Source organism: Mus musculus, chromosome 7, assembly GCF_000001635.26.
Source record: "Mus musculus strain C57BL/6J chromosome 7, GRCm38.p6 C57BL/6J".
NCBI lineage: Eukaryota > Metazoa > Chordata > Mammalia > Rodentia > Muridae > Mus > Mus musculus.
The window spans coordinates 5,109,346-5,132,999 of NC_000073.6; the positions used below are offsets into that span (position 1 = coordinate 5,109,346).

General features: G+C 43.3%; 2 protein-coding genes and 1 pseudogene across 3 annotated transcripts; all 3 read right to left on the minus strand.

Moving 5' to 3' along the window:
- Nucleotides 1-441: 441 nt before the first annotated feature.
- Rfpl4 (ret finger protein-like 4) lies at nt 442-7,566 on the minus strand. 2 transcript variants are annotated; one of them, NM_001145013.1, is made up of 3 exons: nt 7,525-7,566; nt 5,939-6,233; nt 442-1,549 (listed from the first exon to the last, which is right to left on the minus strand). In NM_001145013.1, the coding sequence occupies exons 2-3, from the start codon at nt 6,222-6,224 to the stop codon at nt 972-974; spliced, it is 864 nt and encodes a 287-aa protein (NP_001138485.1). In that variant the 5' UTR covers nt 6,225-6,233; nt 7,525-7,566; the 3' UTR covers nt 442-971. The 2 variants fall into 2 exon arrangements, with proteins under 2 accessions (NP_001138485.1, NP_620404.1); NM_138954.3 differs by having other exon boundaries at nt 7,293-7,566.
- An 8,030-nt stretch (nt 7,567-15,596) lies between these two features.
- Nucleotides 15,597-16,605, minus strand: Rasl2-9 (RAS-like, family 2, locus 9). Its single transcript, NM_009028.2, has one exon. The coding sequence runs from the start codon at nt 16,582-16,584 to the stop codon at nt 15,934-15,936; it is 651 nt and encodes a 216-aa protein (NP_033054.1). The 5' UTR covers nt 16,585-16,605; the 3' UTR covers nt 15,597-15,933.
- On the minus strand, nt 18,441-20,074 carry Gm47692 (predicted gene, 47692; annotated as a pseudogene).

The following is a 23,654-nucleotide window of genomic DNA, read 5'->3' on the forward strand; positions in this document are numbered from 1 at the left end:
CACGCTTAGCACTCTGTTACTTAATTAGGCTGAATGGCTGTGTTTAAGAGTGATATTATTTCTATGTGTATATGTGGTGTGTCTGTGTAAGCACGTGTATATGTGTGCAAGTATGTATGGAGGCCAGCAGAGGGCACTGGATTCCCCGGAGCTGTGAGCTGCCTGCTGTGGCGCTGGGAACTGAAACCTGAGTCCGCAGAGTCGCCGTCTTTCTAGTTTCCCCTCCTCCTTCTCTTCTGTGAGTCCTGGGGATAAACTCAAGTCTTCATGCCTGGCAAGCATATGCTCTATCGAGGGATCTCTCTCCAGCCCCCACAGTGCTTATCATTTAACTTTAAAATTAGCACTTTAGTAACCACATATATCTACCCTTAGTGAGTATTCAGTGTGTATGTGTGACGATTTGTGATGTTGAAAGTAATAGGTTGAGGCAGCATATATACACATTTCTTTTTACTATTGATATATAGGTCTCATTTCCCAGTCATTTAGAAAATCAATCACCCTGCTTAGTCACCTCTAAAATTTTAATTTAGTTTATTTATTCCACAACATCATACACTAATATTATAGCAAATAAAAAGGAAAGCATTCACAGTAAAATTTCACAATCTATGAATGGGAACAGAAATATAAACATAAATTCCAAAGAAAACAATCATGATAATACTTTATATTAAAATGCTATTTCCTCTAAACTCCCTAGGGCCTCTAGTCTCTTGAGGACGGGGCATGGGTGGGAGGGAAAATAAAATATGGAGTGTAAAAAAAATTAAAAAAAAAAACCCAAAACCAAACCAAACCAAACCAAATCAAATGGCATTTCCTGTAACTAGTTAGTATTTATGAGGCCCTCCATACATTTCTGTAATGCTTTTGTGCTCCATGGGTACCAGACTCAAAAATTCTTAGCTAGGTTATGAGTACTCAGCGACTGTCATAGCAGCTTTCATACCCAAGGGTTATTTTCCTTATTGGGGGTTAACTGGAATTCCGAAAATGCCTGGATTTGTCACAGGACAGATACTCAGGACTTGTTCTTGATCACCATCTGGATAGGAACTTGCTGGAGAAAAGAATGGGCGAAATGGATCCGTGTCAGGAATTTCAAGGAATGTATAGATATGGGAGCCATCGCTAAGGTCCCAGAAAGAAACACTTTTCTCTAGCATGTCAAGGAAAATGCCCACTCTACGTAGCCGAGGGTTCACACGCAGCACAGTCAAGGGGTCAGTGCTGGCAGAATAGACCTTTTTTGCCCTCACACCCACGGTCCAGAAGCCATTTTTTTCAGACAAATGAATAGCCTTTTTTCGATTAATGGACTCTTTGCAAATGCCTATATCCCATTCTTTGCTGGTTCCCACCACTACCTCCCAGTAATGGCGGCCTGAAGTGAACCGGGAAGAGCCCAGGACACAAGGGGAGGGATGGAATCTTTCTGCACATTTCTTTCGGGCTTGCTTCTGAGGCGTATAGTAGACACTCAGCAGGTCATCAGAGATGATGAGGTGGTTCTGGGCTGTGTCCACATCCAAGGTCATGGTTACTAAGTAAAGAAAGACCAGTAGTTCAGCAAAGATAAAGAAGCCAGCATGGACTCTGTCTTTCATATGTACTGCAAAGGCTATTCATACCTCACTTTTATTTAATTCTACTCCTTTTTAAAGTCACATTTTGTGGAAAATTTCGAGACCTTCCTAGTTAGGTAACATTTTATATAGAATAAAAGTGGTTGCCGCCGGGCATGGTGGCACACACCTTTAATCCCAGCACTTGGGAGGCAGAGGCAGGCGGATTTCTGAGTTCGAGGCCAGCCTGGTCTACAGAGTGAGTTCCAGGACAGCCAGGGCTACACAGAGAAACCCTGTCTCGAAAAACAAAAACAAAACAAAACAAAACAAAAAAACCAAAAACCAAAAAAAAAGTGGTTGCAAAAAAATGTTTCTCCAAACCACACCACTGAGTATCTGACATATGTAATACTTAATATCCGAAGGGCAGAAGATACAGTACTTACTGTAGAGTAGAAAAAAAAATTTTTTTTTGCAGTCACCTATTTAATTCTGTTGACTGGGAAATTGGATTCTTTAAAAAGTGTTTTTCACTATTTATACATGTGTGTGTATACCACAATTATGTATATAGGGGATCAGAAGACAGCTTGAAGGTTGGTTCTCTCTTTCTACCATGTGGTTCCTGGGGAATCAAATTCAGGTTGTCACGCTTGGCACAAGACCTTCTATTGGCTAAGCTACCTCACCAGCCCTGGGAGTTGCATTCTAAGACATGTTTATTTTTTAAATAGAGTTATAAAAAAATAAAGATGATTGGGAAATAGGTCAGCTGAGACTTGAATTCAAGTCTCAGAACTCGTATAGAAATGTCAGGCGTGGGGCTGGAGAGATGGCTCAGTGGTTAAGAGCACTGGCTGCTCTTCCAGAGTTCCTGAGTTCAAATCCCAGCAACCACATGGTAGCTCACAACCATCTGTAACGGGATCCGATGCCCTCTTCTGGTGCGTCTGAAGACAGGGACAGTGTATTCACATACATAAAATAAATAAATCTAAAAAAAAAAAAAAAAGAAAAAGAAAAAAAAGAAATGTCAGGTGTGGTGTTGGGTGCACACTTGTGATCCAAGTGCTAGATAGATAGAGACAGGTAGATGTCTGAGTTTGCCAGCCAATTAGCATAATCTAGCTCCCCCATTCCCCCAAAACCCCAGGGTGCATGGCAGCTAAAGAATGACAGCTGAGGTTGTCCTCTGGCCTCCACATGCACATTAATGCACACAAAACCTACACATAGAAAACAGAGTTATTGCTTGGAGACCTGAGTAGGGGCAGGTTAATTTTGGAGAAGTCAAGATACAGGAAGAAAATTCCCGTGTTCATGAATGTATATGGTGGAGGCTGGCTTGGAACTACTTATATAGACCAGGGTAGCTGTGAACACACAGAGGTCCACCTGATTCTGCCTCCAAAGGGCTGGGATTAAAAACACACACTTGATGTATATGTTTGGTTTCTGGCAACAGTTCAGACCAGATGTTGCATGGTGTCACGGTTTAAATCTTGAGTGTGTCCTCTAAGGGAAACACATGGGTTCAGAGGGTCAGATAAACTTGGAAAGGAACAACTTGGTGGCCTTCAAAGTAGCCCTTAAATACCAGGACCTATGAGAAGAATTGCTTATCCCAATGAAGTGAGTGTGGAGCCAACATAAACCTCAGACCCTTTGACTAAAACCCAGTGTTTTACCTGACTCTTGCCCTAGTTTTCATTATCTGCCAACTTGACATAATTGCTGTAGGCTGACCTATATTTGGGCAGGTGGTCCTGGGCCATATGAGGGAGCTGGGTAAGCATGAGAAAGATCACCCTGCCAGAAAACACGTTAGCAAGCAGTTTTCCTCCTCCTTGATTTCCTGCCTTGACTTCTGGCAATGATGGGACTATGACCAGGAAGTGTAAGCCAAGTAAAGTATTTCCTTCCCTAAGTCGCTTCTGGTCAGTGCTTTAGCACAGCAGCAGGCTGTTACTAGGAGAGCTTCCTAAGTTACTTAGCTCAGTGGGGGGAAAAACTATAGTGTTTGCCAATTGGAGGAGGAGTTATTGAAGACAAAAAGTATTCTGGAATGCATTTCAGCATCGTGAATACAAGTTTGTATGGAGCAAGAACTAAATAATTGGGCAGGGTATGTTGCCACATGTCTTTAATTCCAGCACTCAGAGGTGGATTTATCTGAGTTCCAGGGCAGCTAGGTCTACACTGTCTTAACAACAACCAAAACAGAGCAAATAATGGAAAAATAAATTGTTTTTCCCCCCCACAGCTGATATTTTAGATGGAGTTATGCAAAAAAAGTGCAGCCATTATATCCACACTTCATGCAGCTGCCAAGAATAAAGAGAATGAGAAAGGACTGTGTACATTCCAATGAGCTTGGGGTTCAGGACTCCAGTAAGTCTAGACTGGCCTCTTGACCTCAGCTCATTTTACATACCATGGGCGATGTTAATGCATTTTAATTGCATAACGTTCTTTAAGATATAACAGCACTGCAGAATGAATGTGATATAGGAGATGGTGAGATGGCTCAGTGGGTAAAGGCCCTTGCCTTGAAAGCCTGGTTTCAATTTCCAGGCTTTCTACACATACACACATAAAGATGGAGGGAGAGAACAGATGTCACAAAGTTATTTTTTTGAGTCCTCTCCCCTCTACATGACCTTGAACACACACAGGCACACACAGAACCAGACATTATTTTCTGCAGCACTGGACTAGAAAGCACATGGTGTAACCCTTAGGTCCTGAGTCTGTCTGTAACTAGACCTAACTACACGATCATCTGATGACTTCCACCACTCTACCTGGGGGCCCTGAGCACCTGGATGATTTAACCCATCACAGGGCTTGCCGATGCTCTCTGTACATCAGAATCACCTGGGAACTTTTGAGCTCTTCAGATCCTGGGTCTCACTGTCAGACACAGGCCATGTTCACCAGTGCTTATCAACTGGTGCACTGTGAGTTAACAGTATCAGCACTGCCTGGGTTGTGTTGGGAAAACCTTAAGCTACAGAATCAAAATCTGCCTCAAAGCAGTTTGTCATGTCATTGACATTATCAAAGTCGAAAAGTTATCTTCTGGGGTACTGTCATCAAAATAAACTCAATGTGGACCCACAGTTTAGATTTTCTCATAAATATATCAACAGTAATATGAGGGATAGCTACATGGCTTAGAAAAAGCTTGCTCTGCAAGCTGCATGATCTGAGTTTGAGCCCGTGGACCCTCATGGAGGAATGAGAGGATTAACTCTTGCAAGTTGTTCTCTAACCTCCACATACATGTGTGGCATGTGCACCGTGCGTGCACACACACACACCCCAAATGTAATTGAAAAATCTAAAAAGCAATATGAACAATTAGTATTATAACAGTATATTTTACTTACGTTTATTCAAAGTATTATACTTTAATAATATAATATGTATTAGTTATATAATTATTTTATTTAGAATTTATTTGTAATTATTACATATAATATATAGTATAATCGTTATTTATAATGATCTATTATTATTTCAAGTGTTCAATAGCCACCAGCAGTTACCATACTGTATAGTAGAGAGTTGGGGCACAACCTAAATATTGTATGCCCTAAAAATTTTCCAGGAGACTGGGGCTGGAGAGATGGCTCAGTGGTAAAATCACTTGCTGCTCTTGTGGAGGACCCAGATTTAGTTTTGAGCACTCATATGGCAGCTTACAACCACCTGTAACTTCCATTTTCAGGGGATCTGGTCTCCTCTCCTGGCCTCCATGCACACCCAGGTCTGCATGTAGTGAATATATATGTATATGTAGTATATGTATATGTATACATATATATATTCATTCAGGCAAACACTCATACACACAAAATAAACAATAAAAAAATCTCAAGGTTGGTGTGGTGTGATGATGTATTAATACCTAGTCTCGAGCTGGGCGTGGTGGCGCACGCCTTTAATCCCAGCACTCGGGAGGCAAAGACAGGAGGATTTCTGAGTTCGAGGCCAGCCTGGTCTACAAAGTGAGTCCAGGAGAGCCAGGGCTATACAGAGAAACTGTGTCTTGAAAAACCAAAAAAAAAAAAAAAAAAAAAAAAAACCAAAAAAACAAAAAACCCACCACCACAACAACAAACAAAAACAAAACAAAACAAACAAACAAAACCCCTAGTCAGCATGTGGAAGGTTGTGGCAGAAAATCTTCCCAGATACTCCTAGTCTATACTTGGAGAATTGAGAACTGCTGTGCTTTGGGAAGAATGAAATTTTAGGTTCCTGACTTTAGCTAATGTTCAGAATTTAACAGGAAGATGTTGGGAAGTTGGTTTTCCCAGAGCACCTTATGGATTTGGAGATGTCGGAAGACCTCTTACCTTGAAATATCTTCATACCTTGGTCCATTGTCAGAATAAAATTCAGCTGTGGCTCTAGGTTTTTGATCTTGGTAACCAGGGCCCCTAACTGTTTAGCATGTATGATGTCTTCTTTCAAAGAGACAACAGAGCAAGTGGGGCACAGTACACCGTCCCCTTCAGGACTTTTCTCTAGTGAGTCAAGGCACTTGAGGCAGCAGATGTATCCACAGTTCAAGTACACAGGGCTTTCCAGACACCGGAAGCAGAAATAACAGTTACTTTTCTCTTTAAAGAGATGAGCCATGGCCAGTGCCTGAGGGGAAAAACATAGGCAATACTGAAATTGTCTTGAGCTGAATGGCTGTTAGGTCTTGGGAGCTTGGCATCGTTGCACGGGATGACATGAGCCTATCACAGTCAGTAGTAACAGGTTATAAAAACAAGAAAAAAACGCAGATCTAACTGACTCATAACCTTGAACTTCTCATAATTGAAATGCTAGCTCAACTATGAGAATTGAACAGATACCGTTCTTCCCTGACCTTGCAGTTGAGGGGGTGAAAGGGTCTTTACCTAGATTGTCCAGTAACGAGCCCACATGGGACTGTGGAGTACCTGAAAACGGGTGTGTCTGTCTTTATTTAATATCTTAGTATTTATTTTTGTGTGTATATGTGAGGGGAGGTGTGTGGGCCATGACGCATGTATGATGGTCAAATGACAGCTTGTAGAGTCAGCTTTCTCCAGCATGTGGGGCCTGGGGATTGAGCTCAGGTTGTTAGACTTGGTAGCAAGCACCTTCACTCACTGAACCATCTCCCTGGTCCAGTGGGGCTTAGCTGAGTTGCAATGTGCTGTGAGTATAAAATACTCAGCTTGAAAGATGAGAGAAAGAACACAAACTATTTCATTAACCTTGATTAACTAATTACATGGTGTATTATACAGATTGAGATTTATTTTTCTTATTTTTAGTTATGTATGCTTATATGTGTCTACATGTGGGTATGTGTACATGAGTGCTGGCACCCAGGGAGGACAGAGGCATTGGGGCTCCTGGAGATGCAGTTACAAAGAATTGTATGTTGCTATGTAGGTGGGTATTGAATGCGGTGCCTCGGTATGAGCAGCCAGTGCTCTTAACCTCTGAGCCATCTCCATCTCTCCAGCTCCTTAATTTTTGATATTGAAATAAATTGAGGTAAATTATTTCACTTTCCTTTCCTTACTTTGATAACTAGAAAATTTGCCATTATATATGTGGGTCATGTTCTATTTCTACTGGACAGTGCTGATCTTGACCCAGGAATGTTCCAACTCCCTTGTCCCACATGGATATTGAATAAGCCCATGGGAATAATATGTCTCTTACCTCATTTAGTCAGTCAAACCCTGGTTGGACTCAAGAGAATGAAGACCATTATTCCTCCAGGCTGGGTGTTGAAAGTCTCTGTCTCACCTTGTACTGCTTAAGTGAGGGGTCCTGTGTCACTACACTGCCTGGTATGGGCTAGCTTCAGACAACACTTGCAGAGTTATAAGCCTTTCCTCTGTCCCCAGCAGAGAGCAGAGAAGTGAAGGAGGTATTGCTTAGTTGTGCTCACCTCTTCTCGGCTGGTCTCTCTTCTGGCCCCCAGCTGAATTGTAGAGTGGTACCCACCTCCATGAGGTATTTATTGGTGATACCACTTCCTGTCTTACTCCCCACCTGTCTCTTCTTAATTCAATCACATTTCAAGTGTGGCTTAAATGAGACTTTTTATACAGTAAAATCCATTTTAGTTAAAGACGGCTAGGCATGTTCTCTCATCAGTTAGATGGTGATTGGGATTTGAGGGCAAAAATACAAAACCGGGGGATGGAGGGACCTGATGGATGGAAGAGGTTTAGATTACATTCAGTTGGCCATTTAATCATTTCCACAATAATCTTTTGCTGGTGTGTGCTGAGCACTTAAAAAAAAACAACCCAATACAATTACATCCATTTTAAATAATGTTTTTACGCTTGTTTGTTTGTTCGAGAGTATGAATGTGTGGCACTGCATGGATGTGGAGGTTGGAAGACAGTTTTTGGGAAGTGGTCCTCTCTATCATGTGAGTCCTGGGAGCTCAGCTTCTCGGACTTGATGGCAGCCTTGGCTGAATAGTTCAGGCTGGCTCTCAACTTAAGACCTTCTTGTATCAGCCTCCCCAGTGTTTCGGTTTCAGGTGTTTGCTACCAAGCCCAGCCTGAAGCACAATTTTGAAAAATCCTTGGAATCTCTGAGGTAATAACGCTTGTTCTTAGCGGTGGTGACAAACACCAGGTCTTGTGCACGTGAGACAAGTGTTCTACCACTGAGCTACACCTTTGACTTTTGACCTTTTATCTGGGACAGTGCTGATGGTTAGTGGGCTGTAGGGCACCTTTAGGGTCAGGCTGTTCACGAAGGAGAGCAATACAGGATTAGTGGATTGAGTCTTTTTAGCTCCATGATCTAATCTGGTATGGGAGAGCAAGGCTGGATCACAAATGTCTGCTTTACTGCATAATTCTTGTGTCGTTAAGTCACAAGCAAAGCCAACAGAAAGGGTTCGATTGGGAACAGTCTTGGTGGCGTATGTCCAAGATCCCACCCAGCACTTGGGAGGTAAAGGCTGGAGGATCAGGAGTTCAAGGTTATCCTTGGCTATGTAGGGAGTTTGAGGCCATCCTGGGCTACATGAGACCCTACTTCAGAAAAACAAAACCAACAGACTCACTAGTCAATCGACTAGCCAAGCAAAACACAGTGACAGGGACCAGTGAGTTTCTAGATAGTTAGGGTGTGGGGGTTTCCGGGGAGTGGGGTATATGAAGACAGCAAGAGCACTCTTCTGCTCTTTTATAAGATTGCTCTATACATCTATTTGTCTGAATCCCCTTTTGCATCCTTTCTATTAAACCAACAAATATGGTTATCCCCCAAAGCTAGGTGAGTCACCTGAGCAAAGTATTTTTTTTTCCAACTGCAGGAGATTGTGGGATCCTTGAGTTTTAGCACAGCCAAAATAGCCTCCAGCTTGAGATAGACTTCTGCAGTAGGGGCGGAAAGCTGGAGGCAGCAGGGTGTGTTCAAGGTCACTCTTGAGACTGGGGGAAGGGTGCTGACTCCTTACACGGGGCAGCTGTGTCTCATGGTAAGTGGAAACAAAAAATTTTTTTCAGGTGATTTCTTTCCCCCTCAACTCTTAGTGTGGAGAGGGTAAGGCTGTATTGATTCCACCTTTGTATAATCAATCATTGCAGATCTAGCTTGGTGCTTCTCAGCTGAACCTTGGTAATGGGAACTCTTAGCAAAGCTGCCAAATGGGCCTGACATGTGAATTCTTTCCAGAGAGAGCAGAGAGAAGGGGCACAGGAGATCCATCTCATGGGGCCCTCTTCTGCAGTGAGTTCTTGGCAGTAAAGGAAGAAAGACTTACGCCCATTTCAGGTACAGGGCTTTGTTAAGATAGGCTGAGCGGATGGGACAGCTGCGTTGAGCCTGTGTCAGGGTGACTTAATTGCGCAAAATGAAGCCCCAAGAGCTGGACGAAAACTGACAACTTGGACCTCCACAGAGTAATTGTGTCCTAGCTGTCCCCAGAACAAGGTACTAAGAACAAAACAGATAAGTGGGTGAGTGGTTATCTCTGGAGATTTGAAATCAACAAAAGGGACTTCTTGGGCCCCCCAGGTCCTTCATTTTTGGAGAAAGGGCTTCCATATGTTGGCCAGGCTGATGTTGAATTTCTGAGCCCAAGTCATCTTTTGCTCTAACTTGCCGAAGTAAGACTACTGCCATGCACAGTTGCACCCCGCTTACTAGTAGGTTTTGATAGAGGAAGGTCTGGGGGCCACCCATGGAGATATTTCATCTCTGGTAGCAGACTTAGCCTAGGCCTAAGCTCTGCTGTGGGCAAGTGTCTTAGAGTCAATATGAAAAAAAGCGGAGGCCCTGATGAATTGGAACCTTTCTTCCGGGTTAGCTAGAACTTCTTATTTTTTTTTTTAATTAGGTATTTTCTTCATTTACATTTCAAGTCCCCCATACCCTCCCCCCCCCACTCCCCTACCTACCCATTCCCACTTCTTGGCCCTGGCGTTCCCCTGTACTGAGGCATATAAAGTTTGCTAGACCATGGACCTCTCTTTCCACTGATGGCCGACCAGGCCATCTTCTGATACATATGCAGCTAGAGACATGAGCTCCGGGGGGTACTGGTTAGTTCATAATGTTGTTCCACCTATAGAGTTGCACATCCCTTTAGCTCCTTGGGTACTTTCTCTAGCTCCTCCATTGGGGGGCTGTGATCCATCCAATAGCTGACTGTGAGCATCCACTTCTGTGTTTGCTAGGCCCCGGCATAGTCTCACAAGAGACAGCTATATCAGGGTCCTTTCAGCAAAATCTTGCTAGTGTATGCAATGGTGTCAGCGTTTGGAGGCTGATTATGGGATGGATCCCCGGATATGGCAGTCTCTAGATGGTCCATCCTTTTGTCTCAGCTCCAAACTTTGTCTCTGTAACTCCTTCCATGAGTGTTTTGTTCCCAATTCTAAGAAGGGGCAAAGTGTCCACACTTTGGTCTTCATTCTTCTTGAGTTTCATGTGTTTCACAAATTGTATCTTGTAATTTGGGTATTCTAAGTTTCTGGGCTAATATCCACTTATCAGTGAGTACATATCATGTGAGTTCTTTTGTGATTGGGTTACCTCACTCAGGATGATGCCCTCCAGGTCCATCCATTTGGCTAGGAATTTCATAAATTCATTCTTTTTAATAGCGGAGTAGTACTCCATTGTGTAGATGTACCACATTTTCTGTATCCATTCCTCTGTTGAGGGGCATCTGGGTTCTTTCCAGCTTCTGGCTATTATAAATAAGGCTGCTATGAACATAGTGGAGCATGTGTCCTTCTTACCAGTTGGAACTTCTTCTGGATATATGCCCAGGAGAGGTATTGCGGGATCCTCTGGTAGTACTATGTCCAATTTTCTGAGGAACTGCCAGACTGATTTCCAGAGTGGTTGTACAAGCTTGCAATCCCACCAACAATGGAGGAGTGTCCCTCTTTCTCCACATCCTTGCCAGCATCTGCTGTTACCTGCATTTTTGATCTTAGCCATTCTGACTGGTGTGAGTTGGAATCTCAGGGTTGTTCTGATTTGCATTTCTCTGATGATTAAGGATGCTGAACATTTTTTCAGGTGCTTCTCAGCCATTCTGTATTCCTCAGGTGAGAATTCTTTGTTTTAGCTAGAACTTCTGAGTTGCTCTCATGTCTTCCCATTACTGTGAGACAGGGTCTCACGTAGTTTATACATGACTCTGATTTGTAGCTAAGAATGACTTTGAATTTCTCATCCTCCTGCCTGTGCCTTGTGAGTGCTAGGATTACTGGCATGCAGTTAAAAAAAGTTATTTTGAGATTTTTTTTTCAAGACAGGGTTTCTCTGTATAGCCCTGGCTGTCCTGCAACTCACTCTGCAGACCAGATTGGCCTCAAACTCAGAAATCTGCCTGCCTCTGCCTCCCGAGTGCTGGGATTAAAGGCATGCATCACCACCCCAGGCCTGTTTGTTTGTTTGTTTTTTTTTAAAGATATGGTTTCTCTGTGTAGCCCTGGCTGTCCAGGAAGTCATTATTTAGACCAGGCTGGCCTTGAACTGAGCTATTTGCCTGCCTCTGCCTCCTGATTGGTGGAATTAAAGGTGTGCCCCACCATTGCTCAGCAAATAGCTCTTGGCCACTGAACATATATTTATCCAGTCCCCACACATAGTTTGTTGTTGTTGCTGTTTTGTTTTATATTTTTTGTCAGCCATGTTTTGTTTTACATTAGGTCTCTGAGCTACCCAGTCTCTGAATCTTGGGCATCCAGGCAGTATAGGGTGTTGGCTCCTTCTCATGGAGTGGGTTTCAAGTTAAACCAGACATTGCCAGTCCACTCCCACAAGGTCTGTACCACCACTGCCCTAGCACATCTTTTGGGAGGAACAGATTCTAGGTTGAGGGTTTTGTGACTGAGTTGGTGTCCAGGTTTCCCTTTCTGTAGTTTGTAGAGGCTATGAAATAGGGATGAAGGCTCCATGCAGGCACCAGCTTGTCCTCTATGTTTAAATGAGCTGTGTGGATGTTGCCCTTGGCAACAGTGCCCCAGTATAGGTTTTCAGAGAGCCACCTTCTGTTCTAGCATCAGCCTGGGTTGTTTAGGGATCTCCATTGGATTCCCCTGCCCCACCTCAGCCAACAACTCAACCCAATGGACCCAGTCCCACCACTAGAAGCCTTGACTGGGCACAGAACATGGCAAGTTAAGACTCTGTGTCCTCCATTACTATGAGTCCTCACTAGGTCATCCTCAGAGACTCCAGGAAGTTTCCACTGCACTAGGTCAGCTCCCATTCTCCCCAATTCTAGCTGTCTCTTCCCCACTCTCTTTCCCAATCTTACCCGTCTCCCTCCCAACCCCCATACCTCAGGCCACTCACAACATTTATTCTATTTCTCATTCCCAGAATGATCCATGTATCCCTAGAGTCCTCTGTATCGAACCTCTCTGGATCTGTGGAGTGTAGCTTGACTATCATTTACTTAACAGCTTAATGTCCATTTATAAGTGAGTGCATGCCACATTTGTCTTTCCGAGTTAAGGTCAGCTCACTCAAGATGATTTTTTCTAGTGGCATCCATTTGTCTGAAAATTTTATGTCATTTTAAATGTTATTTCAGCTGAGAAATACTCGATTATGTAAAATACCCCATTTTCTTTATCCGTTCTTCAGTTGATAGACATCTAGATTGCTTCCACTTTCTGGATATTATGAGTAAAGCTGCAATGGACATAGTTAGCAAGCAAGTGTTTCTGTGGTAGAATGGAGTGTCCTTTGGGTATATGCCTAAGATGATGTTAGTGGGTCTTGAGGTAAGTTGATTCCCAACTTTCTGAGGACCCGCCATATTGAGTCACAGTGACTGTACAGGCTTGCCTTCTCACCAGCAGTGGAAGAGTAGCTCCTCTTATTCCCTTATTCCACAGCCTCCCCAGCGTGAGTTGTCACTTGTGGTTTTGATCTTAGAGGTGTAAGATGGAATCTCAGAGTCGTCTTGATTAGTATTTTTCCCTGATAGCTAAGATAATAAACAGTTGTTAAGTGTTTCTCTGCCATTGGAGATTCCTCTATTGAGAATTCTCTGTTTAGATCTGTACCACTATTTTTTTTCATTAGATTCTTTTTTTAAAAAAAATATCTAGTTTTTTGAGTTCTTTATATATTTTGGATATTAGACCTCTATCAGATGTGGAATTGGTAAAAATCTTTTCCTATTCTGTAGGCTGTCTCTTTGTCCATATTTGAAGTGTCCTTTGCCTTACAGATGCTTTTCAGTTTCATGAGGTCCCATTGTATTGTCAGCCTTAGTGCTTGTGCTATTGATGTTCTGTTAAAGAAGTTGTCTTTTGTGCCGATGTGTGCAAGGCTATCCTCTACTTTCTCTTCTATCAGGTTCAGTATGTCTGGCTTTATGTTGAGGTCTTTGATCCATTTGGACTTAAGCTTTGTGCAGGGTGACAAATATGGATCAATTTGCATTCTTCTACATGCAGACATACAGTTTGACCAGTATCATTTGCTGAAGATGATTTCTATTTTTTTTAGTGTTTTTTTTTAGCTTCTTTATAAATAAAATTAGGTATCCATAGGTGTGTGGACTTATGACTGGGTCTTCAGTTTGATTCCATTGATCACTGTGTTTTTAATGCCAATACCATATAGTTTTTATTACTACAGCTCTGTAGTACAATGTGAAGTCAGGGATAGTGATACTTCCAGCAGTTTTTTTATTGTTCAGGATTATTTTTGATATCCTGGATCTTTTGTTTTTCCATATGATGTTGAGAATTGTCCTTTCAAAGTCTGTAAAGAATTGAGTTGGAATTCTGATGAGGATTGCATTGAATCTGCAGATTGCTTTTGGTAGAAGGGCCATTGTTACTATGTTAATCCTGTTGACCCATGATCATGGGAGATCTCTCCATTTTCTGATATCTTTCCCCTTCCTTCCTTCCTTCCTTCCTTCCTTCCTTCCTTCCTTCCTTCCTTCCTTCCTTCCTTCCTCCCTCCCTCCCTCCCTCCCTCCCCCCCCCCCCCTCTCTCTCTCTTTCTTTCTTTCTTTCTTTCTTTTTTTTTTTTTTTTTTTTTTTTGAGGCAGGGTTTCTCTGTATAGCCCTGGCTGTCCTGGAACTTACTCTAGACCAGGCTGGCCTTGAACTCAGAAATCTGCCTGCCTCTGCCTCCCAAGTGCTGGGATTAAAGGCAAGCACCACCACTGCCTGGCTAATATCTTCTTCAATTTCTTTCTTCCAAGACTCGAAGTTTTTGTCATACAGGTCTTTCCTTGGCTTTGTTAGAGTTACCTCAAGATATTTTACGTTATTTGAGGCTATTGTAAAAGGTGTTGTTTTCCCAATTTCTTTCTCAGTCCATTTGCTACTTGTAGGGGCTGCTGATTTTTAAAAGTTAAGCTTGTATCTAGTTACTTTGTTGAAAGTATTTATCAGCTGTAGGATTTCCCTTGTGGATTTTTTTGTTTGTTTGTTTTTTGTTTTGTTTTCCAAGACAGGGTTTCTCTGTGTAGCCCTGGCTGTCCCGGAATTCACTCTGCAGACCAGGATGGCCTCGAACTCAGAAATCTGCCTGCCTCTGCCTTCCAAGTGCTGGGATTAAAGGCGTGCGCCACCACGCCCGGCTCCCTTGTGGATTTTTTTTTTTTCCAGAGCTGAGGACCGAACCCAGGGCCTTGCGCTTGCTAGGCAAGCGCTCTACCACTGAGCTAAATCCCCAACCCCCTTTGTGGATTTTTTTAAGGTCACTTATGTATACTATTATATAATCTACAAACATCAATACTTTGACTATTTTTTGAAAAATAACTTGTATCCCCTTGATTTCCTTCAGTTGTCTTATTGCTCTAGGTAAAACTTCAAGTATAATAGTCAATAGATATGTAAAGAGTGGACAGCTTGTCTTCCTCCTTATTTTGGTAGAACTGCTTTGAATTTATCTCCCTTTAATTTGATGTTTGCTATCAGATTGCTTTTTTTTTGGGTTTTCAAGACAGGGTTTCTCTGTATAGCCCTGGCTGTCCTGGAACTCACTTTTGTAGACCAGGCAGGCCTTGAGCTCAGAAATTCTCTGGGGGCTGGCGAGATGGCTCAGTGGTTAAGAGCGCGACTGCTCTTCCAAAGGTCCCGAGTTCAAATCCCAGCAACCACAAGGTGGTCACAATCATCTGATGCCCTCTTCTGGAGTATCTGAGGACAGCTACAGTGTACTTACATATAATAAATAAATAAATCTTAAAAAAAAAAGAAATTCGCCTGCCTTTGCCTTTCAAATGCTGGGATTAAAGGCATTTAATTAAAGGCACCACCACTCCCGGCTTATCAGATTGCTTTATATTGCCTTTGCTATGTTTGGTATGTCTTTTGTATCCCTAGGCTCTCAAGGAGTTTTATGATAAAGAGGTGTTGGATTTTGTCAAAGGCCCTTTGTGCATCTAAAGATATGATCATGTTTTTTTTCCCCTTTTAATTTGTTTATGTGATAGATTACATTTGCTGATTTTATTTTTCTCTTTTTTAGAAGATATTTAGAAGATATTTCAAATATGAAATACAACTTTATTCTGATTCTAAATGAAAGAGTGGGAATGACAGTTACAAACAAGATTTCACCACTGACTATTGTGATGCTACGGTAGCAGTCTTATCTTTGAAATCCAGAACAACTCTGTTCCAGGGGGCTAAATACGCAAGTCCAAAAAAATGAAGGTGTATTTTAACTGCCACATTCACTCCGAAGCCCATTCATCTCCTTCAGCATCCCAATGAATTGCACGATCTCCTTTAGCTAAATAAGGTGGCACACACACTGCACCGCTGGCTGGCATCACAGGACAGTTGCCTAAAATAGACTTCTGACGCAGGGCTCCAGCTTCACTTTCTCACAGGTCATCTTCCTCATCTGGGAGAGCAGTCGTCTGAGCAACCTCTAAATCATGCTCGTACTGTGCTGCCAAAGCTGGGTCCATGACTACCTCAGGTGGGGCAAGAGCAGGCATGGCAACGAACTCCAAGTTAGGATCTCCAATGAGCTTTCTGGCAAGCCAGAAGAAAGGCTTTTCAAAGTTGTAGTTACTTCTGGCAGAAATGTCATAGTACTGAAGATTCTTCTTTCGGTGGAAGAGAATAGGTTTTGCCTTCACTTTCATGTCTTTAACATCCACTTTGTTGCCACACAATACAATGGGGATGTTTTCACACACACGCACTAGATCTTTATGCCAGCTAGGCACATTCTTGTAAGTAACTCTTGATGTTACGTCAAACATTATAATGGCACACTGGGCTTGGATGTAGTAGCCATCGCGCAGCCCCCCGAACTTCTCCTGACCGGCTGTGTCCCACACATTGAACTTGATAGGTCCTCTGTTGGTATGGAAGACTAATGTGTGCACCTCCACGCCCAGGGTGGCTACATACTCCTTCTCAAACTCTCCGGTCAAGTGGCGCTTCATGAATGTCGTCTTTCCGGTGCCGCCGTCGCCCACCAGGACGACCTTGAACTGGACCTGCGGCTCTCCCTGGGCGGCCATCGCGGCGATCCTGCCGGAGAGAGCGGCTGCTGCACGTGCGCCCTCTAAAGGCAGCGGCCGGGAAGAGCGCGCGGGAAGGCAGACTCTGTACCAGACTGTGGGGGAAGGGAAGCTGGGCACCGCCCGCCGCTGCGGTGCCCACCCGAAGGACAACCAACCCTCGTGTTGCGCTCTGCCGGGTCCTTCCAGCTACCTTCCAGGACTGATTTTCACTTACTGAACCATCTCTGCATTTCTTGGATGAAGCCTACTGAATTGTACCGAATCAAGGATTCATGACAGGGACACAGAGGAAGGCAGCTTGGCTCAGTGAACTGCCTGCCATCCTGAACAGATCTGTTAGATCTGAACTTTTCTGACAAAACTCCTTTTGCCTAAGCAACGGGCTGCACAATTTGTTTTTAGAGACAAAGGAAAAAAAAAAGGCGATCTTATGTCAAATATAAAAGAAATATAGAGCCGGGTGTGGTGGCGCACACTTTTAATTCTAGCACTCAGGAGGCAGAGGCAGGCGGATTTCTGAGTTCGAAGCCAGCCTGGTCTACAAAGTGAGTTCCAGGACAGCCAGGGCTATACAGAGAACCCTGTTTCGAAAAACCAAAAAAAAAAAAAAAAAAAAAAAGTATATATATATATATATATATATATATATATATATATATATATATGTGTGTGAAGGAATGGAAGAATTAAATGAGAGTCAGAGATTGAACTCTTGTAGAAAGCCAAGCTTGATATCATAGGTAGTAGGAAATTTTTTTTTTTTTTCAGTTACTGAAGCACTTTAATTTCTTTACACAATGACGTGTTGCTGGGGCCTAATGTTCTCACTGAACAGTAGAAAACCAAAATTTGTCATTTCTTAAAGAATTGAGTACAACAAAACCTTACATAAATTAAAGAATGAATACATTTACAGGTGTCGATGCAAACGTTCCCAACTCAAGGCAACTAACAACCGATGGTGGTCAGGAGGGAAGAAACCAGAACGGAAACTGGGTCCTAAGGCTCGGACTTTCCCACCCTGTTAGACTGGCAAGAAGGAGTGGTAACTGGTTCAGGAGCCCTTGCCAGCCTCGGGAAATCCTGGAAGTCTGCTGTTGGTTAATACCCTGCACAGATCACTCCGTGGTGCTCACAGAGATCCACCAGGCTGGGCCTTTCTCTTCCACTGCGTGTTCTCCCCAGCCCCAAGTGACCGAGCCACATGAACTAAGGACTGAATCAAGATATGCACAGGGTGTTAAACATATACCAAGGGAGCAGTTAACTTGAATACAAGGTCAAAAATCAGCAAGTTCTATGATCCAGTGCTGATATCAGATACACGCTTCAAGGACAAATTTCTTTTCAAAGGCTTATTCCAGTTTCATGAGGCTAGCATGAGGTGTGTACATTTGCCAGGGCAAATCGATACTTCAATACCAGCTCATGCAGCAGATGCCTGGCACCTGCTCAGTCCATCTAGAAGCATTTGCAGTGGACGATGGGCCCGACTCATCATACTCCTGCTTGCTGATCCACATCTGCTGGAAGGTGGACAGTGAGGTAGGATGGAGCCGCAGGTCCAGACTGAGTACTTGCGCTCAGGGGGAGCAATGATCTTAATCTTCATTGTGCTGGGTGCTAGGGCTGTGATCTCCTTCTACATCCTGTCAGCAATGCCTGGGTACATGGTGGTACCACCAGACAGCAGTGTATTGGCATACAGGTCTTTGCAGATATCCACATCACACTTCATGATGGAGTTGAAGGTGGTCTCGTAGATGCCACAGGATTCCATGCCCAGGAAGGAATGCTGGAAGAGTGCCTCCGGACACCAGAACCGCTCATTGCCAATGGTGATCACCTGCCCATCGGGCAGCTAGTAACTCTTCTCCAAGGAGGAAGATGATGCAGCAGTAGCCTTTTCTTGCTCAAAATCCAGGGCAACATAGCACAGCTTCTCCTTGTCACAATTTCCCTCTCAGCAGTGGTGGTAAAGCTGTAGCCCCGTTCAGTCAGGAATTCATGAGGTACTCTGTCAGGTCCTGGCCAACCAGGTCCAGACACAAGATGGCGTGAGGAAGGGTGTAGCTGTCATAGATGGCCACTGTGTGTGTGACCCCGTCACCAGAGTCCATGACAATGCCAGTGGTGCGCCCAGATACATACAAGGAGAGCACCTCCTACGCCCACTCCGGTGAAGTCTGCTTGACAGGCCAAGAGGCCTGGAAACACTCACGAGGCAATGAGTTTCAAGGAAACTATGCCTCCTGGAACCTTGGCATTCCCATAGCCCGTATACTCAAACCCTTTTCCCGTGTTAGTTTGGTGTATGGATCCACGTGCTCTCTTTCAGTATTGTTTTATTATAAGTGCCTTTAAGATTTGATTGCTTGACATAGCTAAGCCTTCGCCAGTGTTGCAATGTCCTAGAAAATCCTCGACGCCGAGGAGCTTGGAATTTAGTGGGAATTCAGTGAGAAGGTTACCTATTCAGTAACATTCAAATTTACTTCTAGTAGAGAAGCGTGTGTGTGGCCCCTGAGGAGCACCCAGTGCTTCCGAACGGAGCTAGAATAGCTCAGGGCTAGTCTGCAGAGTGATTATTTAGGACAGTAGCCTTAGGACACAATGGCCTAGCAAATAGGTGGGGTAACCATGAAAGAGTTAGGGAATCCCCCTGGGACAGGTTTCTTCACTAGGCCCAAAGGAACAGCATAATCAGGCATTTACTAAGAACCCCTGGTGGTGGGTTTAACAATAGACTAGCATTACACCTGGCTCCTTTCTAAGTGGTAAATGAGGCCTGGTCCCCCGCCATCTTTTGATGTATGCATTCCTTTTGTTTTGTGTCACTGTAACTTAGCGGATGTGTTCGCCTGGTTTCTTGTTATTCTGTATAAAAAGTTTGATGCTGGATTTGATAAATTACACTCAGATTCAACACGTTCTCTTGTCACGTCTGTTTGTCACTCGCCCACTCTATGCCCATCTGTCTGAGACTCTGATTCCGCAGACCGAAGAGGGCCCACAGAGCCCCAGTCCGTGGCAAGCACCACCTGAATGGTGATGTACAAGGCTGGGGTATTGAAGGGTTCAAACATTATCTGCGTCATCTTCTCTCTGTTAGCTTTGGGGTTCAGGGGGGCCTCGGTCAGAAGCACCGGGTGCTCCTCAGGGGCCACACGCAGCTCATTGTAGAAGGTGTGGTGCCAGATCTTCTCCATGTCGTCCCAGTTGGTGACAATGCCATGCTCGACAGGGTACTTCAGGGTCAGGATACCCCTCTTGCTCTGGGCCTCATCACCCACGTAGGAGTCTTTCTGGCCAATGCCCACCAAGACACCCTGGTGTCGGGGGAGCCCTATGATGGAAGGGAACATGGCCCTGAGGGCGTTGTCATTGACGTGCCGGAGCCATTGTCAATGACTAGTGCGGCTATTGCGATTGATTGGCGATGGAGCAGCGGCAAGAAGCGCAGTGTAAGCCTGCAGCGGAGTGTGAGCAGGAAATAATTTTTGATCTATTCATCTTGTGCCAAACTGAAAGAGAATCAAATCCAAATAGAGTAATCCTGTAACCGCAAGGCTTTTCAACACCAATCTTAAGGAAGAAGATATTGAGTTTAAAGAAAATTGATTTATTATCATTTAATTTTTAGCTCTCATAAAACTGGTATTTGTTTGTTTTTTCCTTTTTCAATATTTTTATGTAATCAAGGAAGACTTCAGTAGTAAATGTGTTTTAAAAAGTTGTGTAATCAATGAATAAAATTTCTGAGGAAATGATTTTATGTTTAAATAACATGTGAAGGAGACATTGCTGTCAGAGTAGGAAAAGTTGTGTCGAGAGGAGCTTCCTCTATGTCTCCCCTCTCACGAAGTGAATGGCATCCTGTATCTGACCTTCCCTTTGCCCCTCTTGCATTCACCCTTCTATAGACCCTGCCCTTAGCCAAGGCTGGTCCCAGCATTTCTCTGGATTTAAGTTTGTCTGGATAAAGGTTTATCCATCTTGTTGATTTTCTTAAAGAACCACCTCTTTGTTTCATTGATTACCTGTACTATTTTCTATGTTTCTATTTTACTGACTTTACCTCTGTATTTTATTATTTCTGGCTTCTGGTTCCCCTTGCTTGTGTGTGTGTTTCTTTTTGTTCAAAATCTAGAGCTTTCAGATGTGCTGTTATGTTGCTAGTATGAGATCTCTCCAATGTCTTTATGAAGGCACTCAATGCTATGAACTTTCCCTTTCATGGTGTTCCATAATTTTGGGTATGTTGTGTATTCATTTTCATTGAATTCTAGGAAGTCTTTAATTTCTTTCTTTTTGACTTGACCCTGTAGTTGTTCAGTAGAGAGTTGTTCAGATTCCATGAGTTTGTGGGCTTTCTGTTGCTTCTGCTGCTGAAATCCAGTTTTAATCCACAGTGGTCTGAGAGGATGCAGGGGGTTATTTCACGTTTCTTGTATGTATTCAGACTCACTTGTGTCCCAAATACGTGGTCAGGTTTTTGAGAATGTTTCATGAGTTGCTGAGTAGAAGGTATATTTCTTTGTGCTTGGGTGAGTTTTTTTTGTAGATATATCTGTTAGGTTTCTTTGGTTTATGATGTCGGTTAGCTCCACATTCCCTGTTACATTGTGTCTAGATTATCTGTCCATTGGTAAGAGTAGGGTATTGAAGTCTCTCACTACACGATGAGGGTTAGTTTGTGATTTAAGCTGTAGTACTGTTTCTTTTACAAAGTGGGTATCCTTGTGTTTGGGGTGTAGATTTTTTTAAAATAAAAATTTATTTCAAATGTTGTTCCCGTTCCCAGTCTCTCCTCTGCAGCACTCCCCGCTTCTGACCCTACACCTCCCCTTTGCCTCTAAGAGGTGCTCCCTCACCCACCTACCTACTCCCAACTCACCCCTCTAACCTCCCCCTTTGCTGGGGCAACAAGACTCAGCAGGACCAAACACTTCCCCTCCCATTGATGCCAGATAAGGCATTCCTCTGCTACATATGTAGCAGGAGCCATGGACAGACTCATGTACACTCTTTGGTTGGTGGTTTAGTTCCTGAGAGCTCTGAAGTTAGTTGATATTGTTGTTCTTATGAGGTTGTAATCCCCTTCTGCCCCTTCAGTCCTTACCTTAACTCTTTCATTGGGGTCTGCGGGATCAGACCACTGGTTGGCTTTCGTGGTTAGATCTGTATCTGTCTTAGTCAGGTGCTGGCAGACTCTCCCAGAGGACAGCTATACCAGGCTCCAGTCTGCAAGCACTTCTTGGCAACAGCAATAGTGTCAGGGGTTTGATATCTACAGATGGGATGGATCCCAAGGTAGGGTGGTCTCTGGATAGCCTTTCCTTCCGTCTCTGCTCCAATTTTTTGTCCCTGTCTTTCCTTTTGACAGGGACAGTTCTGAGTTAAAGGTTTTTAGATGGGTGGATGGCCCCATCCCTCAATTGGAGGCCATATCTATCTACTGAAGTGTCTCTTCAGGTTCTATCTCTACACTGTTGGGTATTTTGGCTAATGTCATCACCATTGGGTCCTGGGAGCCACTTGAATCCCTGGCATCTGAGACTTTCTAGTAGTTTTGACCAGTCGTTCCCCATCCCCTGCTCCATATTCATTCTCCTGGCCCTCTGAACTTCTCTCTTGTTTCCTCCCATACCTGATCCTGCCCCCTTTTACCTCTCCTTCCCCTCTCCCATTCAGGTTCCTCACTCCCTCTGCCTCCAGTGATTATTTTTTGCCTCTTCTAAGTAGGATTGAAACATCCACACTTTGATCTTCCTTTTTGTTATGGTCTGTGAGTTGTATCGTGGGTATTCTGAGCTTTTGGACTAATATCCACTTAACAGTGAGTACACATCATGTGTATCCTCTTGAGTCAGGGTTACCCCACTCAGGATGATATCTTCTAGTTCCATCCATTTGCCTGCAAAATTTGTAAAGTCGTCATTTTAAAAGCTGAGTAGTATTCCATTGTGTAAATGTACCACATTTTCTGTATTCATTCTTCTATTGAGGGACATCTGGGTTGTTTCCAGCTTCTGGATATTATAAATAAGGCTGCAATGAACATAGTGGAGCATATGTCCTTGTTATATGTTGGAGCATCTTTTGGGTATATGCCCAGGAGTGGTATAGTTAGGTCTTCAGATAGAAATATTTCCAATTTTCTGAGAAACCACCAAACTGATTTCCAAAGTGGTTGCATCAGCTTGCAATCCCACCAGCAATGGAGGAGTATTCCTCCTTCTCTACATTCTCACCAGCATCTGCTGTTGCCTGAGTTTTTGATCTTAGCCATTCTTATTGATGTGAGGTGGAATCTCAGGGTTGCTTTGATTTGCATTTCCCTGATGACTAAGGATGTTGAGCATTTCTTTAGGTGCTTCTAGGCCATTCATGATTCCTCACCTGGGAATTCTTTGTCTCTGTAGCCCATTTTTAAAATTGGGTTATGTGGTTTTCTGGAGTCTAACGTCTTGAATTCTGTGTATAGTTTGGATATTAGCTCTCTATTGGGTTAGTGAAAATCTTTTCACAATCTGAAGGTTGATGTTTTGTCCTATTGACAGTGTCCTTTTCCTTAAAGAGGCTTTTCAGTTTCGTGAGGTTCCATTTGTCAATTGTTGATATTAGAACCTGAGCTATTGGTGTTCTCCTCAGGAAAATTTCCTCAGCCAGTGTGTTCAAGGCTCTTCCCACCTTTTCTTTTATTAGATTCAGCATAGCTGGTTTTACATTGAGGTCCTTATCCACTTGGACTTGAGCTTTGTACAATGAGATAAAAATGGATCAATTTGCATTCTTCTACAGGCAGACCACCAGTTAGACCAGCACCATTTGTTGAAAATGCTTTCTTTATCCCACTGGATGGTTTTGGCTTCTTTATCAAAGATCAAGTGACCTTAGGTATGTGGGTTCATTTCTGGGTCTTCAGTTCTATTTCATTGATCTACCTGTTTCTCTGTACCAGTACCATGCAGTTTTTATCACTATTGCTTGAGGTCAGGGATGGTGATTCCCCCAGAAGTTCTTTTATTGTTGAGAATAGTTTTAACTCTCCTGTTTGTTTGTTA

Bases quoted from the DNA above. Each gene is read 5' to 3' on its own strand.
- Rfpl4 (NM_001145013.1), bottom strand. From the start codon at position 6,224: ATGGCTCATCTCTTTAAAGAGAAAAGTAACTGTTATTTCTGCTTCCGG. The intron at 1,550-5,938 runs GTAAGAGGTCTT...TTCTTTACTTAG, and splicing joins AGGTATGAAGATATTTCAAG to TAACCATGACCTTGGATGTG.
- Rasl2-9 (NM_009028.2), bottom strand. From the start codon at position 16,584: ATGGCCGCCCAGGGAGAGCCGCAGGTCCAGTTCAAGGTCGTCCTGGTG.